Consider the following 14567-nt stretch of genomic DNA (forward strand, 5'->3'; position numbering starts at 1 on the left):
TACGGCCGCGTTCGGGTCGTCATCTTTAGCAACAGCAATTGAAAACACTGGGGACTCATCACTAGGATGTCCACCCAGATGGGCGAGAGCATCTGGGCGTCGAAAAGTATGGTGGATTTGTGAGTTTCGCGAATGTCATGACTCCGTGTTCCTTTCCTGAATTATCACGCGCTTTTCTGGGTACTCCCCTTCCCCTAGATCGCTCCAAGTCGCCTCTAATCTCGATGGGCAATTGTGTTTTTCGTTATGGGGACTGTACAAATAGGGTAAAGCGGCAAAAAAAAAAACATACTATGAGGCCCGGAGACTCAACTATCTTATCCACAAGGAGGCACCTGCATGTCAATATGCGATTGAGGCCTTATATAGCGTGATGCCTATGAACAAGACATAGGGCTACGTCGATCATGACTGTTTTATGCCGCTGAAACTCGCCCCCATATTGGTGATGCCAAGGTCGCCCCCACACTTACTCGCCCAATTATATAATCTTGATTCTGACAGGCTCCGGGCCTTGGGCTAGCGGTCGAACGTCCAGCCAATAGTTATCCTCGCCCCTTTCAGGAATGATGGGGCGATCGCAGTGTTTTGCTGCATTTAGGATGTTGAAGTCGCCATAGCTGAGAAGCTTATTCAAGATCGCACGGCCTCAGCTTTCGTCTGTGAACAATTCATCGCCAGCTGGTGCCCTTCTGCATCGGCAGTTCAGCTGCCAGAGATGATCATGACTAGGGGTAGACGACAATCGAAGAGTTGATTTAACAGTGCGGGTGACCCCGTTGGTGTCTGGGGAATTCGGCCCAAAGAACCCCGCGCACTCCTTAATCAATATCTCCAAACGCCCCTGGTAGCAAGGTTTACAATTGCTACTCCCCTCCTCCATTGCCGCTTTGAGTAATACCCTGCGGCTGCGCGCCTAATACCCACGATGCCAGGTGCCCTGACCAGTAAAGGATGCAATGCGTGCCGGAAGGCAAAGAAGAAGGTCCGCTTCACTTCTCGGCATGAACCCTATTGGGCATTCAGTCTAATAAAAAGTCGATAGTGCGATGAACTCCAACCCTGTTCTCGGTGCCAACGGCTGCAGATTCCCTGTGAAGGAAGTGGGCAACAACGGTACAAATTCCAACATGCAGACTCATCCCAACCGGTCCAGCCGAGGTCTAGAAGGCGTCGATCTGCGGTGGCCGTGCCCGGTCCCAAGATCGCACAACAACTGCCCACAGACGCTCTACTGTCTTGCTTTATTAGCACACTCCAAATTCACGATGTGCGCTATGCCATTACGTACTACGGGCTGTTCCTCCATGATCTCCCTCGAAGACTAGGACAGAGTGCTGCGTTGGATGCCTCGGTGAAATCCCTGGTTACGTCCTATCCATACTTTCACAAAGTACATGGCCGTGACTTTCCCCAAGAGGTTCTGGTTGATTACGGCAGATCACTGAGGGTACTGCGCGAGACCTTGAGTGACCCCAGAGCGTGCCACTCGCCCGACACACTATGTGCGATCTACCTCATCTCCGTCTGCCAGGTACTTGCTTTCACCCTCTTCCCCAACCCTAGGTTTTTACCTCTGACATGAAACAGAGCTGGATGGGAAACTCCAGTATAAACCACGGAGAGGCCATCGCCCATTTACTACGCAACATCAACGTCAAAGAATGCACCGGCAAATTCGAACGCGAATTGATCGCCATCCTCGCCGTCCCACTCGTAAGTCCATATATCATTCTGCTCCTTCCCCCCCCCATCACACAAAAAGCCCGCCAAGTCTCGCGTCCCCATCCTCACTGCGCTATACAGATCCTCGAGGGAATCAGTAACCCGCGAATCAGGATGGAATCGACCTTCTGGGAAGACGTGGCATCACTCCTGGAACAAGCCCCACCGTCCTCTCGAGCAAGGGCCCCCGGTCATCGATGTCCCTGATATCAATCTCCATGCTCCCCGAGTTCATGCGCAACCCAGACGCCCACCTACCCGCGATTACCAGTTTGTATTTCCAGCTCCGAGAAGACGCGCAGAAAACCCGCTCTTTTCTCGATCAGCTTGCGGCGGAGAAAGTCACGACCTCCTCGCCTCTGGTCCCCGGCCCTCGGGCTCGCTACCAGACCGCATACGTAATGATGGCATCCTTGGCCTTGGTTGCAAACGCCCTGATGCGTATCTTCGATCCCGGTAACGCGATGTTGATGAACGAGGCCGCGTATTTCTGTGATGCAATTGTTGACGAAGCGCACTTGGCCTCGTGCTATCGTCCATTAGGCTCGGCTTATGCAGCCCTGTGCCTCGTGGTCGCGTTGTCGACAGCCGACGATCCGCAGCGGATTGCGCGGATTGAGAGTATCCTGGGCGACTACCAGAGTGACTTTCGCGATGTGCGATGGGGCGGGCGAGCCGCGTGGCTTCGGCAGCTTTTCACGGAGCATCGCATGCGAGTGGCTTTAGGTCGAGACGTCCAGCCGGAGGTGGTGTCTGACCTGGGGGTCTGCTGCATCATGTGAATACGGACTTATCAAAAAAAAACCAAAATAAAAAACAAAATCTACTCTGGTCTGAAAGTGTTTATACTTGCGATAATAGCAATATCAACATAACTTAGGAATTATCGTAGTTCTCGTACACAAATATAGGGATCATCTTTCCGTGGAAAACGCTGATGGAAAACGCTGATGTAGGCTGCACCCAGTTCAAGTTTGGGCTTCCTGTTTCGCACTCTGCGGTCGTCGCATCGATCTCCACTCCACGAGCCCTGCCCCGGCGAAAGAAAGAACTGCTGCCGCGACCGAGACGTAAAAGGTCTGGGTGACTGCGACATTATATGCATAGAGCACACTCGGCAGCAGCGTGGAGGATATCCGGGCCGACAAATTCGTGGCACCGCCGTCCAAGATATCGCCGGGGCTGAGGAGCGGGGTGTATGTGCGGATGCTCGCGACGAGTCGATTCTGGAAGACGTTTTGGGCGATCGAGATGAATAGCGCGGCACTGAGACTTTGCGCAAAGGTGATTATCGCAATGCCGACAGGGATGTCGTGTAACGGCAACACGGTCTGCAACGCGTTGATGCATTGCTGGAACCCTACCCCCGCGCCCATGCCCAGAATAACCTGGTACGCGATCCATTTGGCCATCTCTGTGTCGACTTTGAGGGTCGTACACAGTCCTGCTCCAATGGTTAAGAAGCCGCTGCCGAGAAACATGAGTGGGGTGTAGTATCCGAGTAGGTTGACCACAAGTCCGCCCATGGCCGAGCAGATGATCATGGCCACGACCATTGGGAGGTTATCGATGCCGGACTGAGAGGCAGAGACCTGTTTGATGGCTTGGAACCAAATCGGAAGCTGGGGTCTGTGTAAGTATTGATCGGTTCGGTTGGGGGGTTTTTCCTTTTTCTTGGGTTCTCCCTCCTCCAGACTCACATAGTATCCGAAAACGAAGAATGAGCCTCCCAGGAATGTAGCGTGGATGACTGCCCCGAGCACATTGTGATTGCAGAGTAGTCGAGGAGGTACAGTCGCCTCCTCTTGTCTCCAGTACTGCACGAAACACCATAAGGAGCAAAATACCCCGAAGAGCACAAAAAGAGCGATGATCCGGCCATCTGTCCAACTGTACTTAGTGCCTCCCCATTGTAAGCCGAGAAGGATGGAGATAATTGCCGGAATAAAGCACAGGAGGCCGAACGGGTCCATTCGTTTGATCTGGCTCCATTTGCCCAGGTGAGATGCCGCTTTATTTTTCGAATCTTTGAAGAACACGCCGATGATAACAGCTGTCACCACACCGAATGGAATGTTAATATAGAAGCACCACCTCCAGCTGGCTCGATCGGTAAGAAGCCCGCCAATTCTGAATTGTGTTAGCGCTTTTGCACAGTAAAAAAGGGGGGCAAGGCTCGGCTAGTCTCACAGAGGGCCGGTCACCGTGGCGATGCCGCTGGTACACCCAATTATACCAAAATAAAGCGCGCGTCGGTGTAATGGAAGACTTTTTGCGAGCACCAGAAGAGCACCTGGAGATAAGCCCCCCGACCCAATCCCAGAGATCGCCCGTCCCATAATAAGACCCTTGGATGTCGGCGAGGCGGCACACGTAAGGGATCCGATTTCAAACAGCGTGAGGGCAATAATATAGGTCCATTTGGTGGAGTAGTAGGTGTATATCTTGCCGAAGGGGAGGGTCACGGCGCACGACGTCAGGAGGTACGCACTCGCGTACCACGAAATGTCTTCGAGAGAATTGAATTGTTGGGTGATTTTAGGAACGGCGGTGGCAAGGATGGTGTTATCCTGAGTTTTGTTAGCAGAATCCCCTTCGGCGCAAAACGCAGAACCCACCAGAGCAATGCAGAACGACTGGAAGGATAGTCCCACGAGAATGGGGATGAGCTTCGCGGTAGACGGATACTCTACGTCTTCATCCTCACAGAGCCCATCGCATCCGGACTCTTTCAGCGGAATATCATCTCGATTGTCAAGCTCGCCATCACCCGACTCCCACTTACCAAGGCGTTTTGCCATGAGCCCAGTATATATATATATATATATATATATATATACTCTTCACAGCCAAACAAGGGAGACTGTGAATAGTTTCTTGTCAGGTACATTCGCCCATTCGGAGGATTCCGCTGAAGGGTCGATGTTGCGTTAAGCGTATGAGCCAGCTCGGGATATTGTTGCAATCAAGGAAAGCTCAGCTTGGAACCGGACCACTGTCAGAAGCAAGGGGCATGAAGAGTCCTCGCGCCTATAGGGAGCCTGATCGCTTAATCTAGCATTCCAATGACGAGAGGTATGTTCCGCGGCGTTGCGTGACTTCCATGGCCATCGCAGTACTCGCCGACGCTGTCAAATTATGTAAATCCTGGAGAGTCACGTCTTCTCATCATAAGGTATTATGCAAGCGCCCGAGGGGTTCTCTGACCCTACCACTTTTGTACACAGCGCGGCTCTTTTTACTGGCATGAGTGGCACGGGCTACAAGCTGGTTCGTTCTGACTTAGCCGTGAAACAATAACTAGACGGATGCATGTAGTACTAGCAGACGTCCTTCGCTGGCATCACACCTTGGAACTGTGCTGGTGCGCCGTGTAGGGAAGGGTTTCGAGTCTGGTGTTGGTATGGTGCAAGGCTCTAGACGCAAACCAGATGCTTGTCGGCGAAGTATAACCACGAATATCTGGCGATCATTTGGGGTTGTCACATACCTTGGATCAGATGAAAGCTCTGGGATGGATGTTATCAAGATAATACTACGAATGATTCTTGGATTGCGATATACGACTTGCAGTACTTGAAGTGGTACCAATTTAGGGTAATACCCGGGAAGGGATGTTTACCTTCCGACGATCCACTTGTTGAGATCCACCTATCCACGCAGAAACGGACTATAAGCAAACATCTTTCTATTTCAAAACCCAGTGCGCCTTCTTAAACACAAACGGGCTTGACTAGACTAGGGCTTGTTGCGAAAAGCAGAATGGGGCTTTTTTTTCGAAAAAAAAAATTTTTTTGTCGATGATGTAGGCGGCTGGAAGATCCTTCATAGTTTTAGAGGCGCTTTTCAAAGCTAAGGTAAATGCTAGAAAGGGGGTCCAAAAGGGGTAAAATGCACTACATCCGAAGAACGATATCCTATCCGCGGTCCCAGTGTTCTGGATGCCACGCCCCGAGGAATGTGCTAGATAGGGTCCTGGCTGACCCAGGGTTAGGGTAGATGTAGAGCGTGTTATGCATAACTTTCTCAATGTGCACTATTCTGATAACCACATCCATCAGCAGGGCTAAATGGAGCGATGTCTGGTGACAGAGAGCCTCAGAGTCAATTCCACACACGAAGATAGGGGGAAGACAGCAAGACAATGCTTTCCGCAAGGTCGTATCTCTCGCCTATGATGTACCCGGAGCCCAGTGAGCTGAAACGGGGCAAATGCAAGCATCATCGTGGGTACTTGTGACGCTCCCGATAAAACCACAAATTGCTACCTAAATTGGAAGCAGTGGGGAGTATGATCGCAACTGAATGACCGTGAAATGCGTGTTGCTGATAACAACAATGCTGAAGGGTCGTCTCCCCTCATTCAAGCCTATGATGTGCTTCGATGGAACACGAATTCGAGTCGATCATACTATCAGTATGATGCGGTTGCATTTACTACTATCTAGTAGTAGCTGTTGCAGGACAAATCTTCGCATATCAGAATCATTCAGCTGTGTATGCCGGAGAAGCCAGATCGACATCTGGATCATTCAAGGTCAACTTCCCTTCGAGGGGAGGTCCCTCCAGGTACATGCGGCATATTCCAGAAAATTTCGGTGAGTGCCTGTTGGGTACTAGCCCGCAGGATGCGGTGGAGACCGTGATGCGCCTTGCAGAGCACAACCTTGAGACCAGAACCCCGCAAAATAGACCCAGGCTGAATGGCAAAGGGATTCAATTATTGACAGGCAGCATATGCTTATCCCTAGTCTAAGTAGACCAAAGAGGCAACCCGCTAGTCCGTTGCCGTACGGGTTACGCCCTGCCAGCGCCATACCGAGGAGCCTCATCGGGCAATGTCAGCCCGGCCACCCGTGTCCAATAAGTTACACTCCGCAAGACGGATCCTGGATAGGTCATTGGGTATGATAAAGCAGATGCAAGATTGCGGGGCGTCTAGTTCCCCATAGCCCATGCAAAGAAAGCGTGCAGAAAGTAGAGAAATAGAGAGAACACATGGGCGTGTGGGTCGAAGGAGATGTGAAAGCAAAAGACAGATCAACAGAGGAAGCACTAGGTGACTCGAGAACAATATTATTTATTATGCATACTAGAATCAGACTCCATGCTACCGCTAATATTACCCTATTCCTCGTATTCTCATGGGAGAACCCTTGTAGGATTTGCTACTCAGCAATACCCGAATTGGAGAAAGCCCTAATGGCTTTGTAGAGTCAACACGAGCCGGGGCGTGGGAACCTGGCTGGGCCAACCACAGCCCTCAACCTTGTTTCCCCCTCCCCGTTCTGATGCTTTGAGCACCTACAGTACGGCCAAAGCGTGGCCGATCAATCTAAATGATCCGCAAGCCACCATGGGAAAAGTTAAAGCGCGCAAAATTCTCTGGCCCATGACCTCAGCGGCGGCGGGAAGGACCTGATGGCGCTGTGCTGACCCCCCGGACAGGCGCCGGGCATTCGAAACCAACGGACGCAGCAGCAGGCTTCTAGAAAAGTTGATGCGTGTCTCGCATCGGGACCATGTGAGCACAAAGCCAAAACAATCGGGTGACAGAGTATTAGCTTAGTGGGTCGCAACCCCCCGGAACTGCCTGAAGCGGAAAGACGTGGCTATCTCCCCAGGATTCGGCCACAACCGCGGCGTGGAGGTGAAAGGCGCAACAAAGCTGGACCCAGCGCTACGCCGGAGCAGGCAAGTGGGGAGGCACCTCAGATGTTGCACTCGCCCGTCGATTTGAGCCTTGGGCTGTTTGGGCCAGGTTCGGCGGTTCGTTGGCTCATGCGACTGTCCAGTGGAATGGGTGGCTGCATTCTAGCGTGCACCTTGACCTTTTTTCGCTGCCAAAGAGCCTACGATCTCCGCGAAGGAGTCCCGTCTCTGGCAGACGGCACAATGCTGCTCGGCTAGACACTTCGGGTCTACTCCGTACGGAGTACGGGTCTCACGATTGGTTTTCGTGTCACGATCGCAACACCGCAAATACCGGATGCTTTTGGAAATTCGATCGGGAGCTGAGCCGCTCCCCGGGCGCCCCGAGGGGGGGGGGCCCCCCTTGCGGCGTAGCGTATGCCGGGTTTGTCGAGCCCGAGCCTCCATCGTCTTTGATCTTCGTTCATTCCTGGCAGCAAACTTTACGCAATTAATTTCCGAATCATCCGTGGTCGCAAAGGACTTCATGGACACTGTTCGGCATGAGGTTGAGCAAAGCCTTTGCGAAGCCTTTGCGAAGCCTTTTCCAAGCCTTTTCCAAGCCCGTTCAAGCCTTTCCAAGACGACCCAAGCCTGACCAAGACCGTCAAAGCCCAAGCCACTGACCCGAGAGGCTTACTGATCGTGCATATGCCAAGCCCCCGCGTGGCTTCCTTTCGGTATAGCGAATTTTTCTCGCCCCCCTTCCCCCCTAAGGATCCCGGGCTCGTTTTGCCGGTTGAAATAAAACGGATGGCATGATCTGCCGTCCCTATCATCTAGAGCTCCTGTTGCGAAGGCATCGTAGAGATAGCCATACTATTCAGGTTAGAGGTAATTTGTCGTATACTACTCCCGAACATGCGGTATATCTTGAACTACGATCAGCTGAAAGGGGCCGGTTGGGTTGCAAGTCACATTGTTTTCGATCCCAGCGGAATACAGCAGAGCAGGAGCGGGTTTCCGGGTGCAGGGTAATACAATAACCCATGCGATAGCTTAGCCCTACCTGAAAAGTCCATAGCCCAAGCATGGTCGCGCAAGTGCGCAGATTCTCCGCGTATGAGACGGTGCTACCATCCCCAGAACTGGGAGGATCTGGGGACGTGGGAGAGAAAAAAAAACGGGGCTCATGACGGATCCAAAGCACGCGAACTCTGACAGGCTGACAGAGACGGGCTGAAGCTCTCTGGAGAAAGAGAGGCTAACCCAAGATGGAGAACCCGGACTCGGCCAGGGCCTTGGACGCAAATTGAATGCGTCCTATTCAGACTGGGGGACTTTTGCCCTGGTCTCCCCACTGCGACTCCACGCTGATTGGATTGAAACCCGGGGTTTCGCGGGGGGGCCTCTCGCGTGGCCCAGAGTTCGCGAGTTGGTTGCTTCGATTCTGGCACCTTCAACCAGGGATCCCTGTTTTTTTTTTTTTGTCTTTTTTTTCTACTTTCGACTTTTTTTCTTTTTTGGTTTTACCCACCCCTTTCTTTCCTTTTGCATGGGAAATTACTATCCGGAATACTGGGGGCCGTTGATACCCTAGTCCACTAGGACGAGATGGGGCTAGTCATATCCCCCATACCCCATGGTCGTTACATGGACCGAGAATCAACCCCTGCTCTGTCTGTATGGACTCGTACTCATAGCCCCCCCCCGCACCCTAGTCCTGAAGCGTCCATACGGTCCATCAATTCCTTTTTAAATCCGGCCAAACCCCCCCCTCCCCCAATCTTCGTGCGATCGATTTTCGATTACTTCCTTGGCTTTTTCTGGGCTTTCTCTTAGTCCCTGCTTGGCCTCTCTATATCGTGCCTGACCCTCCGGTTCAATGCTTGCGTGTCCCTGATTATTGTTATATCACACCGAATTTCAAGCAACTTGTAAATTTCGCCTAGCGAATTCCAGGTGCGACCTGCGAACCTGCCAAGATGGCCAAAAAGTTTTTGGGTCTCGATGGCACCAAGCTGCAGATCGCCATCGGTCTGCTCGCTGGTATGGATTTCTTGCTGTTCGGCTACGATCAAGGCGTGACGGGTGGTCTGTTGACGCTGGACTCCTTCACCCATTATTTCCCCAGTATCGACACCATCAGAGACACCGATCCGAGTACGTCCACTCGCCAAGGTATTGTAGTTGCAGCATACAATTTGGGATGTTTCGCCGGATCCATCCCGACGATCTGGGTCGGTAACTACCTTGGTCGTCGCAAGGCCATCTTCCTCGGTTCTTTCATCATGGTGATCGGCGCTCTCTTGCAATGCACCTCTTACGAACTGGCCCAATTGATCGTCGGTCGTCTGGTGACTGGGTTTGGTAACGGTATCAACACTTCTACGGTGCCGACCTGGCAGTCGGAATGCTGCAAGTCGCACCGCCGTGGCCAGATGGTGATGATCGAAGGTGCCATGATTACGTGCGGTATCACGATCAGCTACTGGATTGATTTCGGTCTGATGTTCACCGATCCCAATGAAGTCTCGTGGCGGTTCCCCTTGGCCTTCCAGATCTTCTTCGCGGCCGTGATCCTGGGTTTCGTCATGTTCCTGCCGGAGTCCCCCCGCTGGCTTATTCTGAAGGGTCGCGAGGAGGAAGCCCGGGATGTGCTGGCCTGTCTGATGGGAGAGGGCACCGACGAGGTCTTCATCGACACGGAATTCACTGCCATCAAGGCTACCGTCTTGGAGATGGCCAAGGGTTCCTTCCGCGACATGTTCACCATGGGTCCTGATCGCCATTTCCACCGCACCATGCTCGCCTATGTCAACCAGATGTTCCAGCAGATCTCCGGGATCAACTTGATTACCTACTATATCCCGACTATTCTGCAGAACCAGGTCGGATTGAGCTCCACCCTCTCTCGTCTCATTGCCGCCTGTAACGGAACCGAATACTTTGCTGCCTCTTGGGTTGCGGTGTTCACTATCGAAAAGTTTGGTCGTCGGACCCTGATGCTTTTCGGCGCCGTCGGCATGTCCTTATCCATGGTTATTTTGGCTATCACCGATAGTATCTCCGACTCGCACAAGCTCACTCCGACTGGAACCAAGGCGGGTATTGCGCAGGTGGTCTTCCTCTTTGTGTTCAATACGTTCTTTGCCATTGGATGGCTTGGGATGACCTGGTTGTACCCAGCCGAGATCGTGCCTTTGAAGATTCGTGCCCCCGCCAACGCGCTGTCTACCTCTAGTAACTGGATCTGGAACTTCATGGTGAGTGATATGCCCCCCGCTCCCCCTCCTCCCTTTTCCCTTCATTATGCCGAAGAAAAGAAGCTAATCAAACCATTCCATAGGTCGTCATGATCACCCCCGTTGCTTTCCGTAACATCACCTATAAGACCTACGTGATCTTCGCCGTGATGTAAGTTCTCAATCCATCATCACAGTCCGAAAAGAATCCCATCACTAACAGAACACCTCCACAGCAATGCTGCCATTGTCCCGGTCGTCTATTTCTGCTTCCCCGAGACAACCTGCCGCTCGCTGGAAGAAATGGACCGCATCTTCAAGAAATCCACCGGGATCTGGGACGTCGTCAAGGTCGCCAGGCACGAGCCGCACATGTACGGCCCCAACGGCGAACTCCTGCGCACCTTGGACGACATCGAGGACGAAGCTGTCCGCCGCGCCAGCGTCCTCAGCAACCCCGCCAAGCGTGCGGCGGAGGTCCACCACGAGCACAACGAAATCAAGGAGAGTGATGGAAACACGTCCGAGGAGAAATAGGGCGAGTGAGGCTCCCTCCCACCCGCTCCCTCTCCCCGTATTTGCGATACCCCCCCACTTATTTGCATGTCGTGACGATTCACGAGTTTGCTATACCGGCCCTTGGCTGCTGTCGTTCTCTTCTGTCTAGTCTACTTACTGTCGTCGAACGGTCCAATACCCATGTTAGACTGATCTTTTGCTTTCTTGCATTAATTAATTTAACCCTTTTTTTTTTTGGTGATTTGTAAATTGGCATCTCCGTATACAGAGGTTTGTATTTGGATTCGACCCTATTGGCGTATGCCCGACGGCCTCAGGTAGAAAGAACCCAAGTGGTGCTAGTACGCCGAGTCGTGGAACCTGATTGGGTTATTATAGTAGTCCTTGCTCCACCTATCGATAGCATCTGGCAGGGGCATACTACTCCAGGGCTGAACTAGTATGTTTTACTAAGAAATTTGAACTTCAGGACACGCCCCTTTAGATTTGCTCTGCTCCCGGCTGAGTTCATGTACAATCGGCTTTCCACATTAAGCACTCTGGCATCTCAAACAGGTTTCAAACAACCTCCTTGTGATCGGTGGCAGCCTCCTTAGCCCCGCGCTTCTCAAGTTCCTCCTCAAAGCGATCTTGAATGGTGTTGGTTCGCCACGGCTTGACATTTGAGTCGAACACCATGTCGATCTCCTCCAATGTCCGTCCCGCAGTCTCGGGGTACATGAAGAAGACGTGAAATGTCATGGCAAAACAGAAAACTGCAAAGATAACATAGGTCTTCCACTGGATATTGTGGAAAGCGGGCGAGACAAAATATGCCAGGGCAAAGTTGAAAATCTGCGTCGAGCGATTAGTGTTGAGCGTTGCGGCGTTGTCGAAATGAGAAACGTTACCCAGTTGCCTGATGCTGCCAAGCCAACGCCCTTGGCACGGTACTTCAGTGGGAAGACCTCGGAGGCGTAGATCCAAGCAGTCGGTGCCTGGGAAAAGTTAGCGGAATGCGAAAATCATTCGGTGCAGGCACCTGGGGAGGGGACACGAGGACATACCCAGGTGAAGCCGTAGATTCCCGTAAAAATATAACTAAAGGCTATAACCGCCATGCCGGAGCTGCCTTTGATTTCCCACGTCAGGTTGGCGTTCCCATTGACTGAGGCAACCGCATGCCCCCTTGTGGCCATCACTCCCGCAATAATGGCATGTATGGTCATGCAGGTGACAGAGCCGATGAGGAGGAGCGTTCGCCGGCCGACACGGTCGATGACCGGGAGCATGATACCGGTAGTCACGACGAAGATAACGTATTGGATTGCGGAAGACCACAGGGTAGTGTTTCCCGTCTACAAAAGAAAATGATTAGCCCCCTGCCAGTCCGCACTGCTCGAAGGAGGATGGATTCCTCTTACCATGCCAGCCATCTCGAAGATGTATACCACGTAGTACATGGCCACGTTCCCTGGTCCCAGTTAGCCACGCCCCAGCGTTGAACAGTCCACCCCCGTGTTAAGAGACATTACCTCCGAGCAACTGCTGCCAGATCTGCACTGACACACCGCACACCGTCCGCTGCCAGATCTTCGGTCCGAAAAGAGCCAAGAAAGAAACATCCTTCGCCTGGTGAGCCACCCGAGCCGCCTCCTGCACTTCCTCAAATTCCAACTGCACCGTCGGATCATTGCGGTCTCCATTGCCGTGCAGCGACGCCAGCACATCGAGCGCTTCTTCCCAGCGTTCCTTCCCCGCCAGCCAACGCGGTGACTCGGGGAAGAAGAATAACGCAATGAACATAATCAAGCCCGGCACCGCCTGGATACCCCACGCCACCCGGAACGCAGATGGCCCCGAGATGCCGACCGAGCACCCGTACGAGATCAGGTACATGATGAGAATCCCCCATTCAATAGACCATTGCTGGATCCCGACGACTCGGCCGCGGATGTTCGCGCGCGCTAACTCGGACAGGTAGACACAGGTCTGTGAGGAGGTGATACCGACCGCTAGGCCGCTCACGACACGGCCGGCGATCAGGTGGGTTACGTTTTGGGCGCTGCACTGGACCATGGCCCCGACGATCCAGATGAGAGAAGCGATCATGAGCGAGTACCTGCGGCCGAGAATATCTGAGATCCATCCCGCCGCGATGGATCCGGCGAATGAACCTGCGGACATAGAAGCGGTGATCTGGAAGCACATTAGATCGGGGAATACGAAATATCCGCAGATTGGAGACATACTCCTCCTTGTCTAGATCAGAAGTCAGTAGACCGAAAGAAAGTCGAGCAAAGTGTGCAAACGTACAAGTCTGAATCGGGGCTGTTGAAGTAATCCTTGTAAGCGTCGACGCCAATCCAGGCGCTCATCGAACTACACTTGATATCAATATGGACCCCTCCATAACACGTCAGGACTTGTAAACCCGAACATACCTTATGTCGAAGCCGAAGAGGGCACCGCCAATGGTACCAAAGGCGGCCAGAACTAGCACTGTTAGAATCTCCCATACCCTGCCGTCCCGGCTCACACCAAACCACTTACCATAGATATTCGTGATCCGATACATGGTTGCCAATGATCTCGGAAAATGGACACCTTTACAAACAGCGACCCCGGCAGTTTTTATAGGAGCGACACGACCGGGGTAAATAGCAAAAAAAAGAAGGTCCAATGCGGTCCAAATCCTGCTCCAACGAGACCAAACATGGCCCCAAGTCTCGGGAGGGGCGCCCGGTACGGAAGGGATCAACGGCAAATGCGGAGAGCCAAACTGGAGGCGATTCCGGGGGGACGAAAGTTGGGGAAGCGAGGCCCACTGGACTTGTCATTGGCGGAGCGGTGGGGCTTCTCTGGGATGCTTCAACCAGTCGGGCGAATTGAGGGGCGCGTGGTCGGTTGAAAGGGGCACTTTAACCGAGAAGCTGGCATTTACCCGGCCTTATAGCCCGGGTTTTAGGCGATCGTTGCCCAGTTCAACGGTGCATGAGCCGGGTTTCTCGTCATTGCGGAGAGTCTTGGATGTCAGACTGGAGCGCTCCCGTTCCGTCGGCTTGCCGTCATTGTGCGGTGCTCAGATGTAATTGCGCTGGGTCGAGGGATCGACTGTGGAAACCTGTATGGAAGATTGGCGGTTAGGGATGCATCTCGGTATGAGTGAATGCACATACGGTAGGCCATCACGCCTCTCTCGCTTCGGTAGAGTGCATTTAGATTATCGTTCGGAAGGAGTGATTAGTACTAATTGGCAAATCGACTCGTTCTCAGTATCGTAACTGTGCTCGGCCAAATCGTTGCTTGAACATCCAATATTCCTAGCATTTTCCCGTAGAAATAGGATCAAATGGGTGAGAGACTCTTCCTGAAAGTCGGCTAATTGGCATTCGCGGTCATAGTCCCGTCGGGATATTGCCGCTTTAGTCGGACGCGATACTTCCCTCAGTCGCCTATGTCGAAGAC

At 52.7% G+C, this 14567-nt stretch overlaps 4 protein-coding genes across 4 annotated transcripts; 2 read left to right on the forward strand and 2 right to left on the reverse strand.

Moving 5' to 3' along the window:
• Positions 1-928: 928 nt before the first annotated feature.
• On the forward strand, positions 929-2507 carry N7468_005050 (Zn(II)2Cys6 transcription factor domain-containing protein; the record flags this gene model as incomplete). The annotated part of the gene is made up of 4 exons (XM_058474347.1): positions 929-985; positions 1046-1534; positions 1591-1716; positions 1839-2507. 4 exons carry the CDS (start codon positions 929-931, stop codon positions 2505-2507), a joined length of 1341 nt encoding a protein of 446 aa, XP_058330087.1.
• A 186-nt stretch (positions 2508-2693) lies between these two features.
• N7468_005051 (MDR family MFS transporter) lies at positions 2694-4526 on the reverse strand (the record flags this gene model as incomplete). Its single annotated transcript, XM_058474348.1, has 3 exons — positions 2694-3855; positions 3916-4295; positions 4344-4526. 3 exons carry the CDS (start codon positions 4524-4526, stop codon positions 2694-2696), a joined length of 1725 nt encoding a protein of 574 aa, XP_058330088.1.
• A 4815-nt stretch (positions 4527-9341) lies between these two features.
• On the forward strand, positions 9342-11138 carry N7468_005052 (uncharacterized protein; the record flags this gene model as incomplete). The annotated part of the gene is made up of 3 exons (XM_058474349.1): positions 9342-10622; positions 10706-10773; positions 10838-11138. The coding sequence occupies 3 exons, from the start codon at positions 9342-9344 to the stop codon at positions 11136-11138; spliced, it is 1650 nt and encodes a 549-aa protein (XP_058330089.1).
• Positions 11139-11678: 540 nt separating this feature from the next.
• On the reverse strand, positions 11679-13677 carry N7468_005053 (sugar porter family MFS transporter; the record flags this gene model as incomplete). The annotated part of the gene is made up of 8 exons (XM_058474350.1): positions 11679-11954; positions 12011-12097; positions 12167-12457; positions 12524-12573; positions 12635-13356; positions 13416-13481; positions 13544-13595; positions 13653-13677. 8 exons carry the CDS (start codon positions 13675-13677, stop codon positions 11679-11681), a joined length of 1569 nt encoding a protein of 522 aa, XP_058330090.1.
• Between the last annotated feature and the right edge of the window lie 890 nt (positions 13678-14567).

This window comes from Penicillium chermesinum (assembly GCF_028974085.1).
Source record: "Penicillium chermesinum strain IBT 19713 chromosome Unknown utg000004l:1.0-3345178.0:1.0-3348027.0, whole genome shotgun sequence".
In the NCBI taxonomy this organism is placed as follows: domain Eukaryota; kingdom Fungi; phylum Ascomycota; class Eurotiomycetes; order Eurotiales; family Aspergillaceae; genus Penicillium; species Penicillium chermesinum.